Source organism: Periplaneta americana, chromosome 10 (genome assembly GCF_040183065.1).
Source record: "Periplaneta americana isolate PAMFEO1 chromosome 10, P.americana_PAMFEO1_priV1, whole genome shotgun sequence".
NCBI lineage: Eukaryota > Metazoa > Arthropoda > Insecta > Blattodea > Blattidae > Periplaneta > Periplaneta americana.
In genome coordinates this window covers 160,257,546-160,278,068 of record NC_091126.1, presented here as the reverse complement: position 1 = coordinate 160,278,068, position 20,523 = coordinate 160,257,546, and the positions used below count along the sequence as shown (strand labels likewise).

The 20,523-nt window shown below is 33.0% G+C and overlaps 1 protein-coding gene across 3 annotated transcripts in view; it reads left to right on the top strand.

Moving 5' to 3' along the window:
* The window catches only part of LOC138708116 (tyrosine-protein kinase transmembrane receptor Ror-like), an 811,918-nt gene that overhangs the window by 705,578 nt on the left and 85,817 nt on the right, over nt 1–20,523 (top strand). Inside the window, exons 1-2 of one of the 3 annotated variants that reach the window (XM_069838319.1) lie at nt 6,353–6,580; nt 10,027–10,264. In XM_069838319.1, coding sequence (XP_069694420.1) covers nt 6,492–6,580; nt 10,027–10,264 — 327 coding nt within the window. In that variant the 5' untranslated portion in view covers nt 6,353–6,491. Of the gene's footprint in view, nt 1–6,352; nt 6,581–9,088; nt 9,234–10,026; nt 10,265–20,523 lie in introns of those variants that run through there. The other 2 variants (XM_069838320.1, XM_069838318.1) reach the window with 2 other exon arrangements.

Sequence of the window (20,523 nt, the reverse complement as noted above, 5' to 3'; positions counted from 1 at the left end):
CTTTATTCCTATAGGACGATATATCTTAATTCTTAGTCTTTACAGTAGTTTTGGACATTTCATTTAATACTCGAAATTGTTGTGGGCCTATAAGAATATGAAGCAAACGCGATTTTGTCTTCTTATTTTAAGTTTTATGCTACTGGGGCTTTCCACGTAGTACTAGCCTATTATATCTCAAAACAGAACCGTACTACATTTTAGTTTCAATTGAAATTTTAATCCAGTTAATATTTAGGTTATTAATTCTTTAGAACCGGGTTTTCAGGTTGTTAATGTTGGTAATAGTTATGAACAAACGATAAACTACAACATAAACGCTCGATTTTTGCTAATTATTTGGGTAATATCATTCTGGTACCTAAAAATACGTTCCCTAGTAATGCTAGTATTTTAAACGCACGTATATTCTGTAAATTAGTAAATATAACAATGCCTTAGCTGAGAGCAAAAGAACGTGACTTACTGCTATCACAGTCTACTATATAGTAGACTGTGCTGCTATTCAATAAAAAGATTAATGCCGATGTTCATTTATTTCTAATATCGACTGTGTAGAGGAATAAAAATCGATTCTTAGCTGCGTTGCCATATATGAAACCATCGATCTTGTATGAAACCCGCGAACCTCAGTTTCTTCTCAAGCCGCGTCTCGACTTCGTTTTAGAAATCGCATTAGGATTCAAACCTCGATCGCGGTTTAAAAGCCGAGGTTTGGAACCACGATTTCGTCCGTGTTTTAGAAATCGACCTTGAATGTTCATTTTAAAATGAAAGTCACATTGAACATATCATGTGGTGTTGGTGAACAAATATACTCATATCTCGGAAGATATTAAATTGAGGACCCATATATTTTTTTTTTTTAGGATTTTTCCTTGTTTTCACGAGTACTAACATCCCTCAAAGTATTTAATGCTGTTTTTTTTTTATTTTACATTCTGTATACTTTACCTTACTTTTCTTTGTTTTCCATGGGTTATTACATAGTACCGTAATTTTATTTAAAACAACTGAAAATGTTAGGCCTAGTGTTTACCTATGGGCTTATATTCTTATGTTGTATAAACAGAGTGTTGGTTATTCAATTGTTGTTGAGCAGTTTAATTGCAATATTTCTTGACTGTGGTAAATACGGTGTCTATTTTCATGTCTTATACAGCGAGGTTAGTTTTCGTCTGGAGCAGGCCCGGCTATCAATGTGTTGGTTACCGCGAGAAACACGCGTGCGTCTCCGGCACTTTTAGGACTATAATCCTACTGTTACAATGCTTAAAAGTTACAGTACGTTTCAAGCTTACATTCGTTGCTCAAAATGGCCTCCATTTACTGCAACATACATTTGACATTTTTTTTTTTTATTTGCAGTCACTCTCGCAAGTTCTTCAGCACTGATAGAATTTATTGCAGCTCTTATATTCTGTTCAAGTTCGTTTATGGAGTTTATGTGGGTTTCTTGCATTCTATAGGGCCTTTATTTTAAGTAATTTTGTCGCTACACAAGCAGAACTTTTACTTTTTCCAGTTTTATGCGCTAAACGTCTGAGGGATTTTTGAGGGGTGTGTTCCAATCTTTCACCAATCAAGTTTCTGCACATTTAAAGGACAAAACTAAAATTCTTTCAATCATTTATTATCACAATACACGACTCTCGTAAATTGACTGAGCATATTGGGAACTAAATCAATGGCTTTCCAAAAACACGCTATGAAATGTTTCATATAAAACAATTTTTATCTCGAAAAGGAAGCGAAAACGAGAAAAATTGTATTAAACTTTTTTGTTTCAAATATCTCACAGAATAACCCGCTGAAATTAATCATCTTTTACAGTAGCTCACAAAAAGAGAAAATTGTTCATCAGAAGACATATCAATAGTTTCATCTGAAAAGCATGTTGCACCATTCACATTTCAAACAATTTTTCTATTTTCACATGAATTTCGATGGTTTGTTGTCACGTGCGTCAAATTACGATAATTTCATGCATACGACGATTTTTAAGTAATATAAACTGATTAAATACACATTTATTATTATTATTATTATTATTATTATTATTATTATTATTATTATTATTATTTATTCCAAACAATAGCATCAATTGATAATATGTTTACTATGGTTTGGTTTTGGATATTCCAACTTACGTAAGTAGCATTTCTACTATAACTCGAAAAAATGGTTCCTATACACGCTATCTCCCGCATTTACGTGAGCTCTTAGAATAGCTATAAAACTTTCTCCATTCTCTACTGGGGGTTTATTCTTATCAAACTCACCATGGTCCCTATGACTACGTAACTGTATAATACATACTGTCACTCACATAGTATGACTATCGATTATTAGCTTGAGTTTTTTCCTACTTTTGAAAGCCCGAGTTCTTTTTCCATCATCAATACTTCAACCAATAGATAATTTCTTTCTAGACATCTGCAAAGTTACCTGCTTTCAATGTTGCAGTGATCTGATACTGTGACTATGAGGGTGCAAGAAGGCTTGATTTTGTACTTTAAATATATGTTACTTTCTGTATAACCCAATCTTTTAAAGTGTGTCATGCTCCAAAAATAAGATTTAAGTACTATACTTTAGAACAGATAGCAGGTGAGGAGACATACTAAAAATTTTCAGTAGGCTCATATTTTGTAAGTTAATGTCCTTTGTTCTAGAGGGTATTTGTGTTTGTGAATGTAACACCCTTTTTTTTTAATATTTGTAACAAAAATGAAATTAATATTTAAATTAAATTTACATATACATTATGTAGGCTACTCTGAAGGTACCCAACTAACATAACAAGTACCAGTACAGTATATTATCTGAAGCCCCACCCCCCGAAAGGAAAAAAATTCTTGGTGCCCCTGGTCTGTAGTATAATATTCCGTGAAGATTGTTGCTTGAGATTTTCCTACATTGAGTTTGATTTTCCATTCTTAATTCACAATTCTAGTGTTGGGAAGTATTGTTGTAGTTTGTTGAAAAGAATGGAGTTTACGTAGTTGATGTGAAAGCTTTATCAATTCAGTTAATTTATTAGTCATTTAGTAATTAAAACCATATGCTTCTTTAATAAATACAAATCATATAGAAGCAAAAGTTATTAATATTACAATACTCATTCAGACTATAAAATGGATTGTCATGTAACCACTCATTCATTTTTCTTTCAAATACTATAACTTAAGTTTCATATTTTGTATTTTAAGAGCAAGTTTACTATTCAATTTAAGACCAAAATGATTCCTCTAGATTCAAAACGTCCTAAAGACCATTTTGTTCATAATTGAGTTATGCCCACATATTGCTTGCAAAGAATGAATTCTAATGATTTATACAGTTTGAATTCAAAAAGCCACTGAATTTTAAAGTAAAAGGTTTGTTAAAAGTCACTGTTAGGTTGAAAACGTCCTCTATTTGGTACCAGTTACTGTCAAAAATCTTTTAATTTGTGAAAGTGGATATAGGGATATAGGGATTCAAATATTTGTAAGATGTTTGAGTTTTACTAAGTCTGACATAAGGCACGTGAAGTTGATGTGCGTTCCTGTACAATTAGAGTGTATATTTAGCCTTTGTTATAAATTTGTATTGTTCTTTTGATATAATTTAGAACCTTACAAATATATAAATTATAAAAGTCATATTTTTTATTACTGCATTTGAAAAGTGGCTTGCAATGCACATCATGATTAGATTGAATGATTATTCAAATATATTTCTTTTGAATTAATAATGTACAGTATTTGAAACATTAATTATATTACCACATATTAATAACCAATAGTGGTATCTAAAAATGTTTTGAAAAAAAAATGCAAAATTTATACATCTTAAATAGTGTTCAAGTAATTTATCGTCTGCATATTGATATATTTTTATATTTGGTGAGGTTAGAATATCTGTTATGGTATGTAGAGATTATGTAAGATAGGTGCTAATTTTGAACTTTAGGGAAACCTGTTTTGCTTTGTTTAATGGTAGATAATGAATTTTGGCGTTTCATTTGAAAGCTTCTGTGAGTTAGAAAATAAGACGTAACAATTCGGACTATATTGGAATAAATTCCTGTGTGATATAATTCTTAGATGAGACCAGGATTGTATTATAAGCTTTATTCACGTTTAAAGTAACATTATGGTGAAGTACTTGTGCTGAAAAGCCTTCGATGTTTCATCTGTTATGCATAGTAGTAATTGAAGAGTTGTTTTCGTTCTGGAAGGAATCAGAATTGAGTAGCAGGTATAACATTTAAAATGTCTTGCTTTATTCAGAGTAATACTGTAGGCCTATTATTTCTCAAGTACCGGTAATGTGCTCATTGTGTTTAACAAATTAATACCTAGGTCAATGGTTTTGAGGATATCTGAAGTATTTCCCTGGTTTTGAAAAATCTGTTCGTCCAACATTTTGGAAAATATTTCATTTTACTGTGATATTAAACAATTTACTAAGATATGTCATGACATTTTAGGGCAAGTTTGTAAGTTATGGATAAAGGATTCATCAAGTTCAGTAGTTCTATTGGTTGATAATTTTTTTTAAATAATTTTGTAAATTTCCATAGGAATGGTGAATGGAACTTCCTGTGATTTGTACCGAAGACTTTTCTGCATTTCCCATTGAATGTTTTCATACCGGTACTGTTTTTGAATTATCTAGTTTCTAGATTTGGCTTACCTCTTTGCAACATAGTGGTTGTTCAGAAGAACCACAGTTTTCTTTCTTTCTAAATTTTATGACAGATGTTCCACCATGGAACTCCTCTTGAGTATACTTAGAGGTACCATCTGTGTTTTGAAATTGTGTGCAGAGTTAAAATTTTGAAAAAAAAAAAAAAAAAATTGGTCAAAGCTTTATTACTGTATGATCCATGATATGAAAAACATAAAAAATTACATTTGTGCTGCAAAGGGTTAAATGGACATTCATATAATTCCGCTATTGCTTCTGCTTTTTCTTCAGGGCTGAAAATTGGTACACTGGATGATAGAAGTGTTTAATGTTGAGATTTTTGGAGCTAACTTTTTTGGAGATAGACCATATTTTGTTTTCTTGTTTAGCTTGAGTAATTCTCTGGACGCAAGAATGTATGTTTCAGGAAAGAGAAGGGAACAAAAAATTAACTTTTCTTTATTTCACACGATTTGATTATCTTCAGTTTATGGGTATGGCAGCTTGAAAGAGCTAAAAGTAAAGAACTTCACGAATACCTACATACAACATTGAATTTCAGTTCACAATTCATCTAAGTTCATATTGATCATTGATATGTTGGGATCAAGTCTGGGTATGGTTATTGTTGTCGGTATTACTCGTTGTATCTATCAGCTTCTTGGTTCAGACAGGGGCGTATACTGGTTAAAGGGTTTGGGCTACCGCTGACCCTATTATTACACAAAATATATCTAACAATTACTTTAATTTTAATTACTATGGTAAAACTAATAATACAAAATTATTACATTATGTTATATTATAAACTTTTTCTTTTGTAATTTCCTTGGGCTACCGCTGGTAGCCCCGATAGCCCGCAAAATACGCCCCTGGGTTCAGAGTTCGATATTTGAAGTTCGTAGGCCTAAAATTATTACTTTCCATTTCCTTTGTAATTTTAGAATCGCTGTCCACAGCAATTCCAAGAAGAGAATTACGTTTTTTGTTGGTAAACCATTATGTGATTGTCAATTTTACCATACTGGTACACAACAATGGAAAATACTTATCAAATCGAAAATTATAAGATTAAAGTGTGTTTTTTTACTATGTGCTACCGAAAAATTTGTATTTTAATGAACGAATTTTATTGAAAATATTTTGAATTTTATTATACCGATACGCAACAATGGAAAATGTTGAAAAATACTGATAACTAAAAAATTATAAAGTGAAAATATATTCTTTGCTATATGCTACTGATGAATTTGTATTTTTGTATTTTAGTAAATAGCTTTTATTGGACATTTTTTAACTTTCATTACATGCAACAATGACAAAAACCTTTTTTCCATTTTGCTCATTTTAAGAATTAAAGTATCAGTAAAATGACTTTGATTTTTACTTTGTATACATAGTAGCCTAAACCCTATTTTATGAATATAATTTTTTTTTTTTTTCAAATAATTATATTTTTGATTATCGGCCTGCCTGTGAAATTAATTATTTTTTCTTTTTGTTTTTCTTTCTTTTCACGAGATCGTGTAGTCCTGGGAAATCATGTGTCATTTTTGTTCTTGTCTCATTTAACCCTGATTACGTTTAACTACAACCATCTCTGCTCTGACGTCTCTTGTGTATAGTTGCGTTACATTATCACGTGGTGGCGTCGTGTACAGTACACCGACCTCGATGGCTGAATATTCACTAATTTGTTCCATCCGTTTTGTCGATAATGGAAATTGGTCTCCATGTGTTGGTTTGGTTTCGGTGAGGAGGGGTGTGGTGAAACGATAAATCACCCCACTACTTAGCAATGATTATATGAAAACATGAAGTGCTTTTATGTAATTTATTTTAATTTATTTATCATTGTGGCAGCATTTGGTGAACTAGAAGATATGGCAGACAATGAAACTGAGTATGCAAACAAATGATGTTTATATCTGAATGGCAACAGTTTGTTTTCCAAGATGGTAGATTCATTATTAGCTCATTGAGAGGATGGCTTAACTCTGTTTCTCATAACATGTTATAAGTGCAGTTTTCAGTTTTTTTTAATAAGTGGTGATTATCAGTGGAATTTGAGAATTATTTTACAAAATTCTAACCTCACTAATAACGATTCTTTTAGTAATGAAGTCCATATCTAGAAATATATAATGTAATAGAAGAAATTAAACTCATTTTGTGTTAAAAGTTACAGAAATGACAGTACACGTCGTCAAATAATGAATACATTTGAAATTTAATCAGTTCTATTTCTGTTATAGGTCAGTGTGTGAACTGTCATTTTGACAGAAATCTGTCCATTAACTTTGAGTAGGGCTATATACATACAAAAAGTATATTGTGTATTACCTTAATGGGAACGAGGCAGTTTTAAGTATTGCGAGGGGTTTATTTTCATTCGTATAAAATATCTTTGTGCGAAATAACGTTACTAAATAGTGAAATATCTTACATTTAATCTTCATATAGACTAACCGAAGGACCCATCGTCTGTCTCAATGACTGTAATTGCAGCACCACCTTTTGTGATTGAATTATATGTAATATGCGTTGTTTTTGTTTTCATCATTATTATTTCGCTTCGTACAAATTACATAGGAAGATAATTCGGAGGACAGTGCAAATATTCGTGTACTGCAATTAAATATAGGTACACAAAAGTTTAAATGTAATATACGTCCATAGGTACCTGTGTGTGCGTGCGAATATGTCAACATTGTTGACACAGTGTAAAGTGCAAAATGTTCTAGCTGCTGCATGGAAGGTTACTGAACTACATTTAGTTCTGGAACCCTGTAGGCTACATGTAAACATGACGGTTAAACATACGAACTTCATTGTGGACTAAACACGTTCTATTACAAGGAATATCGGTAATTCGGCAGAAAACGTTGGTCAATATGACGGACATCATCGAGGATAAGTGACAGGTTAGGTTTGGTTTGTTGAGAATTTTGGTTTGTTTTGCATATTACCGTATAGGCCTACGTTTTTTGGTAGGCATGCAAAAAACCTGAACAAACCCAGCCTAACCTGTCACAGATACTCGATGATGTCCGCAATATTGACTCATGTTTTCTACCGAATTACCGGAATATCAAAGAGAAATTTTGCTTCTCTTAGGCCCTATATATATATATAGGCCTACATTGCAGTTAGTCTTTTTTTTTTTTTATCAAACTGTTCACATTACAAGTAAAGTAATTGTCAAAGTTAAAATGAATGAAGTGTTAGTACTAATGAAGGGTGTATTATAACGTGTGTCACATAAGTAAAACTGAATGCGTAGATGTCAATAATTGTGGGGTAAAAATTATTTTACTAATTTCCTTTACATACACATGTTTTGATGTTTTGTAACTACTTCCAAAGTCCTGGAAATAAAAATTACTGAAAGTGTTTCTTTCATAACATCCGTAGTTTTGTTCTAGTTTTTAGTAACATCTCCATAGTTATAGAACTGAAGTTCACCTAGTCTACTCTGAAATTTTAGATGTAAAAAAATTAATATTTTTTATTTTTATTGTTAGTTTTAAATCACTTTAATCACTCTATAAAATGCATGTTCCTTCTTTCTGAGACTGAGATGCAGTGATAATATTGACAGAAAAATTGATGAAACTAGCGCTGAGAAAGTTCTGATGATTTCGAAAGTGAAAATCGTTGGTCAATGTAGAATATACACCGCCCACTGAATGAATAATATTGGTTAAACGAGTGTTGAGCGACTTCCGCCGATTTTGGAATAGACACCTACGCGGTTAGGTTAGATTAGTTTAGTTTAGGCTTTTATTATACTAAATGTTTAGGATTAGTGTAAGTCTGGCCTATGCCTCCCATAGTGGGCGGGATATAAGTAACATTCACCTGTTTACTAAGCATGCGCAATGTGTTATAAGTGGCACAAATTTTGTTTCTAGGTATGTATATGCAAAGTGTGTAAGTGGAATATGAAGGAAACTAATCTTACCTCAGCGCTAGTTTAGCCGATAAATTAGACACTAATTTCGTTATATTTGTGGGTTCTTATTCTTACATCCCAGTTTGGAAGTGGATACACGCACTGACTATAGGCTACAAAGTTTTAATTGAAACAGAAAAGTTAATGTTTCAAGTTGTTAAAATTGTGATTGTAACTTAGAATAGGCCTAGCTCATGAATATTCACTTAATTATTAATGTTTTCGAGATGAAAATATTTTTTGGAACAACAGTACAGAACTGAAAACAGAACATGTTTGTAATATCATGGATATTAACTGGAAAGAAATAAATAATTGATCTTGCATTAGGTAGTAGTGTTCATATTTGATAAAAGACGAAAGTGTTTAGTGAAGCAGTGCTTTAGGGTAGACGAGGGTTATTGCAAACAAATGCTGTGAGAAATACGAAACTGTCAATATAAAAATTTTAATTCGGGGGATATTTAAATTAACATGTTGGCTAACCTACAAAGCAGTTTGGCGCCATATAGGAGTAACTGCTTAGTTGTGAACGAATGTTTTGTAAGAGTCTACAAAAAAAGTTGAGGAAGAATTTTGCCTCACCTTCATTTTTGGCATTGTAAGTAAATGTACAGTGCTATTTTTTTAAGAATATGTTGTTTTTATGAGTAATGTATAATAGTTAACATTTATTACAATGGTTTTCAGATCTCCCATAACCTCATTTCATTAAATTATGACGTGTTTACTTTTGCCCCATAGTTTTAATTGCTTGGGGGTAATTGTAAACATGTTTTGCTATGGTTACATTTCGTACTTTTCAGTAATCAAAATGCCAAGAAATTATATTAGAAAGAGGCCCCCCACCCAACTACACTATAGAGGATTTAGAAAGGGTTGTCACAGATGTGAAAAATGATAACTACAGTTATTGTGAAGCTCAGGAGAGGTTCTGAGTTCTTATATCCGTCATATAGCATAGGTTAAAGGGACGAAATGTATCAGTGACTAAAATTGGAGTTGGAAGGAGTACAGCTCTTTCTTCTGAAACAGAACAAAAAATGTTCAGTGTCTGATAGCCCGTACGAAAATTGGTGTTTACAATTACCCCCTCTCAAAGGGGTAAATGTAAACTAGCAATTAAAAGATGAAAAAAGTCAACCTTATTATTTTAAACCCATTTTTAAGGGAAAAGAAAGATCTAAAAATAACACAATGTTTCTTTGTCATGCTAACCATTACTGAGAGTTGTGTAATGTTGAAATATATTTGAAATCAGTGAAAAGTGTTTACAATTACCCTGGTCTACCCTATTTGTTTCAATGTGAAGTAAAAGCAGTAGGCCTATTTTTAGTTTACATTAAGACAATATTATGTGTAATATATAATACAATAAAGAAACATTTTTATAGGGTTGGTAACACTGACGTGAATTTTGGCGGTTCCACTCCTCATGGCAGCTCCGGTAGTTTGGGTCCAATACTGTCTCCTCCTCCAGGCCCCCATACATTTCAACCTGGGCACAGCTTACCACCGGGAGGTCTTCCTCCTGGGGCTGGTGGCTTGGGTGGTTATGGGAGCTCTACTGATCCTGTTGCATCACCAGGGACAGAGAATGCTGACTTGTCAGAAAAGGAAGGAGTGTGTCAGGTAATTGTTCTTTAGTCAACTGTCCAAAGACAGGTATGACTTTTATTTATTATCATGTCCAAAGACAGGTTTGAACCTCATAAGGAACATCATTAAGACATCATTCATGAGGCAACTAAACCAGGAGATGATGGGATAGGGCGGCCAGTTCCTTTCCCTCAGTCAGGTAATTATGAACTTGCATTGTGCCAAATAATTCACATATTGCAGTAATGAAACATTTTAAAGCAGTTTGTATTAAAATTTATTAACATTAATTACAGAGCTGAACATGGGTTATTGTGGAGCCATTTCGTGACAAATCAACACAATTTCGAATTAAAATCTTCTTTGACTTCTTAGATTTTGGTGAAACTTGCTATACCATGTGACCGTATACTATATTTTATTTCATGGAGTGCAGTTTCATAGAAAGGACTTTGCCTACAGACCTTCTACTGCCCCCTACTAATTGGTTGTCATAAATGTCTTCCTTACTATGACGGAAATCTTGTCTTCTCCTGTCAGTAACCAATCACAACCCTCGTTCAGAAGAATTGACAGGCTCCCGTTAAATCCACGTGGAGGCTGAGTTGCCGCATCTTTTCCGAATTCCAAGAATCCCTTCAGTCTCACTGTCTCATTTCGAGGGTCACCAGGTTTGTGGCAACTGTGCAATGTTGGGACGAGGGGACAGGATGGAATTGTCAGAGTTGTTTGTGTAGGAAGTCATAAATCTGTAAGTGGGTGTTCAAAGGAGCCATCGAACTGCACTCCTTGAAATAAAATGGAGTATACATAGTTAAGAATGGAAATTGTAAGAATTTTTTTTTTCTCCCGTTCTGAAGTTATTAAGTACAGGCCCATCCCATTTAAAATGAGCCTGTTGAGAAAGAATAAAAAATACTTATTTCATACATATAAATATATTTTTTGCAGTAAATGAGTGATATTTTATTAATCAACAGCAAATAAAGTGGTTCTGTAATTAAAATATTAATTGGGCGCACTACTGTAGAGGGGCAGTGGCATTTCCTCTAAGGTTAGAGCCCAGTTTAGGTGTGTGTGTATTAATCGAAAATTAGGGGCTAAAAATATTGAAAATAGGACGCATGTTTATTATTATTTTTTTTTTATTGATACACACATCTAAACTGGACTCTAACCTTAGAGAAATGCCACTGATCCTGTAAGGAAGCACGCCTGATTAATTATCTGATGTGCAAAGTATGACCTATCAGTTGTGAAAATTGTAGAAGTTGATATCACTGTTAAATCACCTGGGAACATTGTCGTCATCCAAATTGGATTTACTTGAAAATTGTGCGAAGTTATGTAAAAGAAAACAACTGCAAGTAATTTTCAAGGTAAGTAATTTTTATGATATTTAACATAGAGTAACTTAGGGTTTCACTGTCACACCCGTGACAAAAAAATAAGTTTATTTGTTGGCCAAATTAATGGTTGGGAGGAAATTAAACACAGAATAAATATGGGAAATGCCTGTTATTATTCGGTTGAGAAGCTTTTATCATCCATTCTGTTGTCAAAATATCTGAAAGTTAGAATTTATAAAACAGTTATATTACCGGTTGTTCTATATGGTTGTGAAACTTGGACTCTTACTTTGAGAGAGGAACATAGGTTAAGGGTGTTTGAGAATAAGGTGCTTAGGAAAATATTTGGGGCTAAGAGGGATGAAGTTACAGGAGAATGGAGAAAGTTACACAACACAGAACTGCATGCATTGTATTCTTCACCTGACATAATTAGGAACATTAAATCCAGGCGTTTGAGATGGGCAGGGCATGTAGCACGTATGAGTGAATCCAGAAATGCATATAGAATGTTAGTTGGGAGGCTGGAGGGAAAAAGACCTTTGGGGAGGCCGAGACGTAGATGGGAGGATAATATTAAAATGGATTTGAGCGAGGTGGGATATGATGATAGAGACTGGATTAATCTTGCACAGGATAAGGACCTATGGCGGGCTTATGTGAGGACAGCAATGAACCTCCGGGTTCCTTAAAAGCCAGTATGTACATTATAAAAGCCCCTATTTTCTTTTAATTCTTTGTGAACTAAGGTAGGACTGTTCATCATTTTATGTCAGTCTTTAGTCATTTTCTAAAAAATTAACATTATTTTGTGTCATACCCATGCTATTATGTGTACATGTATATAACTTCTATTGTTACCTTTACTGTAGGAGTTGTCACACTTTTAAAATTTAGATAACATATCATTACAATCATGAGGTATTTTTGCAAAATGAATCTATAACTTATATATATATATATATATATATATATATATATATATATAAAATTATTTTAAATTAATTTTTACGGTAATGCAATATGTGAGAATTTTGTTTCTTCTCCCATTAATGGTAATAATAACAGGCTAATATATATTTTTGAATTGTTTTTTACTGTTAGCATTATCTTAAATGGCCATTTAGATTGGATTGAAATATAGTAACTGAACAGTTCAACATTTATTTTGCACAGTATGATTAAATGAACAGTAGGTACAATAATAGCCAACCAAACAATATAAAAGGTAGTCTATACTAGAATATTCATTCTGATCACAAAAAAATACTAATAAGCCTAATAATATTTTTAAAAACTAATTACATACTGAGTTATGGTTAACATACAATTATGCTAATTTAAAATTTTTCATTTTGAGATATAAATCATAGTGCTTCATTTTTCAGATGGGCAAAACTACGTCAGCAGTGCTGATGACTTTTTAAAAAGTGCAACAAAGGTTTAATCCAGAATTGACGTAATACTTCTCCCTGAGGCAGAAGTAGAAGAAAACAAACACTTCTTGAATGAAAGATGGAAGAATATTCGTCCAATACCTGGATTAAAATCAAAACATTACTTCTCCTCCTCAAGCAAAAACAGCATTTGTGCTGGCCAAACAGCAGTATCGACACTTGAATAATTCAAATTATTTACGTACCAATTCTCAAATGTTTATTCTGACTCTGAGAATGAAGAACTGCTAGTATCAGAAATAACACCTCCAAGCCAGGAGCCTATGACTTTGCCTGTAACGATGGACTCAGTTAAGTCAGGATCTTATGTCTCAGTAAAGTATTCCAGTGATAGTAAGAAAAATTCAACCATATACAGTATATGTATGCAGCCATTTGCCAGAGCCCAGTAGAGGAAAATGATGAAGTTAAAGTGATGTGTATGAATGTAGTTGATATGCTAATTCAAGTCGTAAAATCTTCAGACATAATGAAAAAGACATTTCCTAGATCAGCTGTGATCTACTCTAAAACATTCTGGAAATTGGGTGTTGTATGAATTTCCTAGCCAGTTAAATGTTTATGTAAGAGGATAAATTGTGACTTAGCTATTATTTTTCGTTACAATAAAGTACTTGTATTAAGATACGTAGAGAGATACTGAACAAAAAATGTAATATTGGGTTAAGAGTTTATGTATTTTTAATAGTTTCAATACATATCAGTATATGTTCAAGTTTCAGAAAAATGTTTTTATTGTGATTATTGTACTTCTTTTCGAACCTATTAGTCATCCATAGACCAAAATATTGCATGTTGTCACGCCCGTGACAACCCTCGTCACATCCGTGGCAACCCTTGTCACACCCGTGACAGGAGGAAAACTCATTTTATTAAATAATTGCTATGTCTTTTAAATGTAGCCAATATAATAATATCAAATTAAATATGTAGAGTAACACTGAAGTACTTTTAAATTAAAATTCCAATAAAAATCGCAGAAATATTGACTTGTTTGGTAGAGTACCCTATGCTGTGACCCAAAAGTGTCACACCTGTGACAGAACTTTGTTGCTGAATAAGTGAAAAACTACCTCATTTTCATACATTCAAACTTTGGCTGGAAACTTGTAGCAATTGAAATAATACCACTGTGCAGTTTATCGATTTTTGTAGATTTAATTTTCAAGATTTAGCAATCTACACTCCTGTGCTAGAAGTGCGGATGTCAGACCCGTGACAATGGAATTGTCCTATAGTAGAACTCCAATTGAATCACAATATTGATAAACCTCACATGTCCATTTTTTTTACGAATTTGAGTTATATATGATTTCGTATTCTAAACATGTAGATTCATGAAGAGAAACCCTACATATTCCCATCAACATTCATTTTAGCTGAAGTGTTTAAAAAAACAATAAGAGCACAAATTTAGGACCTGAGATGTTTTTTGTATTTCCTGAAAAGTTTAGTTTTCTAGACATATGAGGTTTCTCAATATTCTGGTTCAATTATCCAGGCTAATTGGGGATTGAGCCGATCTGGGAATGCAGGAATCTGGATAATTGGATATAGCTCAATAATAATTAAGAAAACAACTATGTTTGACAAAGTAAAAACTCAATTTTTATTTTAAAAACTAAATAAACAAACATAGATATGGATGTATTGTACTATACTATTAAAAAAAATTGTATATTAAAGTAAATAAAAACTAAAAATTAACATACAGTATTGTATACAAATTTATTTTAGGACAATACATACAGTAATTCCTTGTAGTACCTGTACTCTATTTTACTTGGAACATCTCAAATAGCGCACGTGAAGATCGACAAACTGTGCTCACTTTTGCTGCAGAAGAAATGTGAAGTACTGTACATTATATTAGCATGAATTTGTGTTTTTCTTTTTTTTTTTTACAAACTTTTACTCTTATACAGTATGGTCTACTCTTTGAGGGGCCTAAATTCTATGTAAAATGCCTTCCATAGGTGTCAAAGAAAAGGAGTTGTGCTACGAAAAATGGTGTAAGTAATTAAGTGGTTTGAGAAAAGAGAAATTGTGGTTCAACCCTTATCAGAATACGAAATAGGAATTACATTGTGCATGATTTAATTAAAAACAAGTATAAAGTGTAATAAGTATGTAAATCTACAACATGAGACCTGTACTATTCCTATCTTTCCACAGACAGTCGTCATAAGGAGTTTCCTTGGCTCTTAAAAATCCGTCATTGAAAACGAGACTTAAATTATGAACTTCTGATCCACTACCTGGCATGTTAAAAACACAAGACTACGGAGGAAATTGTATTATGCAGTTAATTTATGAAATGGTACGGATTATCCGTTTTTTTTTCGATTAACCGTTCACTCCACACCCTTCATTACCACGGATAATAGAGGTTCTACTGTATTTACATGTGAAGTCATAACAAGTGCGGAACATATTACCTCAGTGTTGCCACACAGCTCACAATGTCCGGCGTCAAATGGCATTTTGTCATTGACATAATGCTTTTCTCCCCCCATATACTATGATATGAATAATGATTCCTGGAATAAGGAGAAGTCTGACAAAATTATTTTCTCCACGTTTGATGCAGCTTAGTTTTAAACCTCTAATTAAATAAAAACATAAAAATGGCATTTTTGACATTGGTAATGCCTTTTACCTCCGACTGATTCAATTTAATTTCATAATTATAATTGTTTATAAAAACTGTTAAACTTCCATAGAAATACATACTGAGAGCAGCACTGTGCTTATTTCGGTGAATAAAAATAGTGTTCTGATTAGTAGAATATGTAGCTAATAGGCGATGTATGCATTGGAGGGGGAAAGGATCTGTCCACCCTAACCCCATTATCTCCTGGCTTAGTTGTCTCATGAGTGATGCCTTATTGGTTTTACTTATGAGGTTCAAACCTGTCTTCGGACAGTTGACTAAACAACAACAACATACAAATCAAATCAAATCAAGATTTTCAGGTATAACTCCCTGTAAAGTTGATTTGAATAATTTCGAGGGAAAAATTGTTCCGGAGCTGGGTATCGAACCCGGGACCTTTGGTTTAACGTACCAACGCTCTACCACTGAGCTACTCGGGAACTCTAACCGACACCGATCCAATTTTTCCCTCTATATCCACAGACCTCAAAGTGGGCTGACAACTGTCAAGCAACCAACTTCGAGTGCACACTAACTCTGTGTGGCTTAAATTGTGGTTTTCTGTTAACGAACAGTGACGTGTATTATGCAAATCAAGATTTTCAGGTATAACTCCCTGTAAAGTTGATTTGAATAATTTCGAGGGAAAAATTGTTCCGGAGCCAGGTATCGAACCCGGGACCTTTGGTTTAACGTACCAACGCTCTACCACTGAGCTACTCGGGAACTCTAACCGACACCGATCCAATTTTTCCCTCTATATCCACAACAACATACAAAATTTCAAACTGATTTCATTATTGGAAATCAATTTCGGTGCTAAAAGCCATTATGTCAATTTTATATACTAATTATTTGTAAATGATTAAACAACTCTATAAATATTTATCCATTATTGAAAACGTAGTGTCTGTCGGTACTCTACAATACTGAATGAGTGAAAAATCTGTACAAAAAATCTTTTGAAGATATAATTTTTTTTTCCTTTTTTTTTTTTCTTTTTTTCTTTACAATTATGCCACATTTACAATCTGTCTACAATAGACAATAAGTAAATATTATAAAAGAATATTACATGAGTGGAGATGTTATCCCATGACAACACTCCAAAAGAAAAATAAGAATGTTTTAAATAGCTGTAGTAAAAATGAATGGAAGGTCAAGAGCATTGGTCCTTTTGAGTCTCCTTATTGACTATTATCCAGCAAATTTAATGCATGATGATTGGGATGTTGATTTAATCGGTGCAGGTATTTTTTGCTGAACTTAGAGATTTCTTCTTTTACAGTTGAAATGTTTAGATCATGATGAATGACATCATTACGGACATACCATGGTGCAGTGACAATGGAACGTAAAGTTTTGGACTGATACCTCTGCAGTATTTCAATGTTTGAGTTACTAGCAGTTCCCCACAGTTGGATGCCATATGTCCAGATTGGTTTTAGTATGACTTTATAAACAAGAAGTTTATTTTCTAATGACAGTTTTGATTTAGGTCCCAATAACCAATAGATTTTTGATGTTTTAAAATTTAATTCTTTACGTTTAGTTTCAGTATGTTTACGCCATGTTAAGCGGCGATCTAAATGCATACCTAAATATTTAACATCGTCTGCTTTAGGAAGTTCTTTGTTGTACAGTGTTACAGGACAGTTTTCAGTTCTGGTTCCGAAGGTAACATGAACTGATTTGTTTTCACTCGCTTGTATTCTCCATTTAATTAGCCAGCCTTCTGTTTCTTTCAATTCTTTCATTCAATTCCTTCTCCTGGAAAGTTGTAAAATCTGACATAATGCCTTTTAGCTCTGACCGATTCAATTTAATTTCATAATTGAATCGCTCCATGCAGAAAGGGCTTCAGTCCATTAGACCTGGTTTTGAGAAAACTAAGGAAAACAGTCTGTACTTTGTATTCCTTTCTGCATATAACTCTCAGCCTGACGCTTCAGTTTCTGTCTTTCCAAGCATTGGACTGAATTCCTTTATGCACAGGCTGATGGAACCATCCATAAAGATATGATTTCCATCGATATCTCGCTTTTTCAAAATTTGTGACTGAAGCCCTTTCTGCATGGAGCAATTCAATTATAATTGTTTATAAAAACTGTTAAACTTCCATATAAATACATACTGAGAGCAACACTGTGCACCAAGATCAAGTTAAATGCATATCTCTGACATCTCTGCCTGCCGGTGTACATAAACTTGGCCATGTGTTGCCTAGGCAATTTGTTTAAAAACGGCTCCTTGAATCAAGACCAAGCATTCGTGTGCCATTAATATTCAAGTGATCTACTATCTGCAACCAGAGAGACGCCTCTCACATGACATTTTTCCAGCAATAATTCATTCATTTATAGTGTTCCGCTCAAGGGCAAGTCTTTCACTGCAAACCCAGAATTCCCCAGTCTTTCCTATTTTCTGTCTTCCTCTTAGTTTCTGCATATGATTCATATATCTTAATGTTGTCCATCATCTGATATTCCGATATGTTCTTCTGCTCTGAACTTTTCTCCCATTCACCATTTCTTCCAGTGCATCCTTCAGAAGGCAGTTTTTTTTCCTCTTCCTGATCAGTTTCAGCATCAATCTTTCTTTATCCACTCTTTCCAACACAGCTTTGTTTCTTATTGTCTGTCCATTTCACATGCTCCATCCTTCTCCATATCCACATTTCAAATGTTTCTAGTTGCTTCTCTTCACTTCGTCGTAATGTCCACATTTCTGTCCCATACACTCCACACAAAGCACTTCACTGGTCTCTTCCTTAATTCTTTTTCCAGAGGTCCGCAGAAAATGCTCCATTTTTTATTAAAACCTTCTTTTGCCATTGCTATTCTCCTTCTGACTTCTTGGCAGCAGCTTATGTCACTGGTTATAGTACACCCCAAGTATTTGAAGCTGTCCAACCATAAGTACCTATATTAAGTAAATATCATCAGTATCTTCACTTTGGACCACTGAACCTGCCCCAATCTGTGTAACATCATTTTTGATACATAATGTGTATCAAAAAACTGACATGAATGTTGTACTACCGGTAAATGCTGTGTAAACATTATTGGCATATTGGGAATAAAATAAAAAGAATCTGATACTGTTCTCCCTTCCTTACAAACTTTAACTCAAACTAACATAACCTAAACTTTCACCACCTCCATGATAACCCTCTCACACAAAAATTTAACTCAAGTTAATTGACATGTACTTACAACATAGACAGTGAAATCTCAAAATAACGTATTTCACTAGAACGTATTTTTCAGTTTAACACATATTTTCAAATTCCCCGCTCAAATCAGATATGTTGCTATGCACAGATATTTCATTTTTAATGTTCTCTGGGCTTAAGAAAGTTTCATTATTATGTGCAGAATTTTGAAGTTAATAAGTGTCAATAACACTTTTTTTTTTTAACTTTTACGACTATATTGTGACATACGTTTATGTGTAACAATGTTTTTTCTTAAACAACTTATTGATTTTTAAGTTTTATTCACCTTAACATAAAGTGTGATATCTTGTTGACAGTCTTTGACATGATTCAGTGATAACTATCGATAATATCGAATGTGCGTGACTGAAGACTGAATATGTTCCAGAAAGAATTTTGATTTGTTTGACAGAAGTAGAACAATTTGTGGAAAATGAACTACTGCTTAAAAATGTTAAAAAAAAAATAAGTGATTTTTTAAAGTCATTCTGCTTCTTACTTTAAGAAAGTTTTCTTCATTTGTTTCTATTTTTTATTTTTTAAAAGTGTTAGTGTTAAGTGTTTTATTGTAAAGTTCTTTAAAGTGCATTTGTGTGTTTGAATTTGTTCTGGGACACAAGCACTGTAATCACAACTGGTAATGGTAGGTCAAAAGGCATGGTTTTCAGAATGAAGTGCTTTTCATTATAAAAGATTTCATTTTCTGTTGTATGTTATACTGAGATTTTATTGTACGGTAATGTTTTTTTTTTTTTTTTTTTTAATGTTGGCCCACTTGTAAAGTGTCATTGCTAGCACTGTGTTGATGACTTTGTGAATTTAAAATGAAAACCTTGCAATGGCGATTTAATCGAAATCAAATAATATTATTTTCATGTGTCTTTTAAGTAGAATAATCTGACAAATGAAACATTAAGTGTACCGTCACAGTCTACTATATACAGTCACGAAGCTTGGGGTGATTTTTTGCATTTCTCGCGATAGTTGCTAGCCGCTTGGAGCGCTGTGAGTACTAGGAACAATAGACTGTGTCACTGCCATCGTAATCTAATACAGGCTGTAAGGCAGACCATGTGACTCGCTTAACCCGATCACGAAGGGCGGCGTTTCAACCATATAAATTAATTGGAATGCATAAAGAGTAACATATATTTCTCTAAAATGTAGTGTGATTGCATTAATAAAATTTAGAACAATGATTAGGAGACACTTCAGACATAATTCCTTGCGAGTTAAGGTGTAATATTATTTTTGGTGTGAAAATTACGTTGTTCGTATGTGTAATACCTACCTTTATTTCGATTAAATATTGCGAAATTATTGTACATTCATTTATGCACGATTCAATAATTTTCAGTTGCACCGCACGAATATTTAGATATGTTGAAATTATAGGTTATGTTTACTGTACCAGTTGCCCATTTCTGTCTAATTTTAGTGGTCTCTAATGTTCTGCCACTACATATGTATGTTATGTCATGGAAATTACAGATTATGTTTACTATATTTAACTTATATTCCTATATTCGCAATTATACATTATAATTAAACATAATGTCATATATGATACCCGTCACATTCTATTTGTATTTTAATACTACAATTGAGTAATG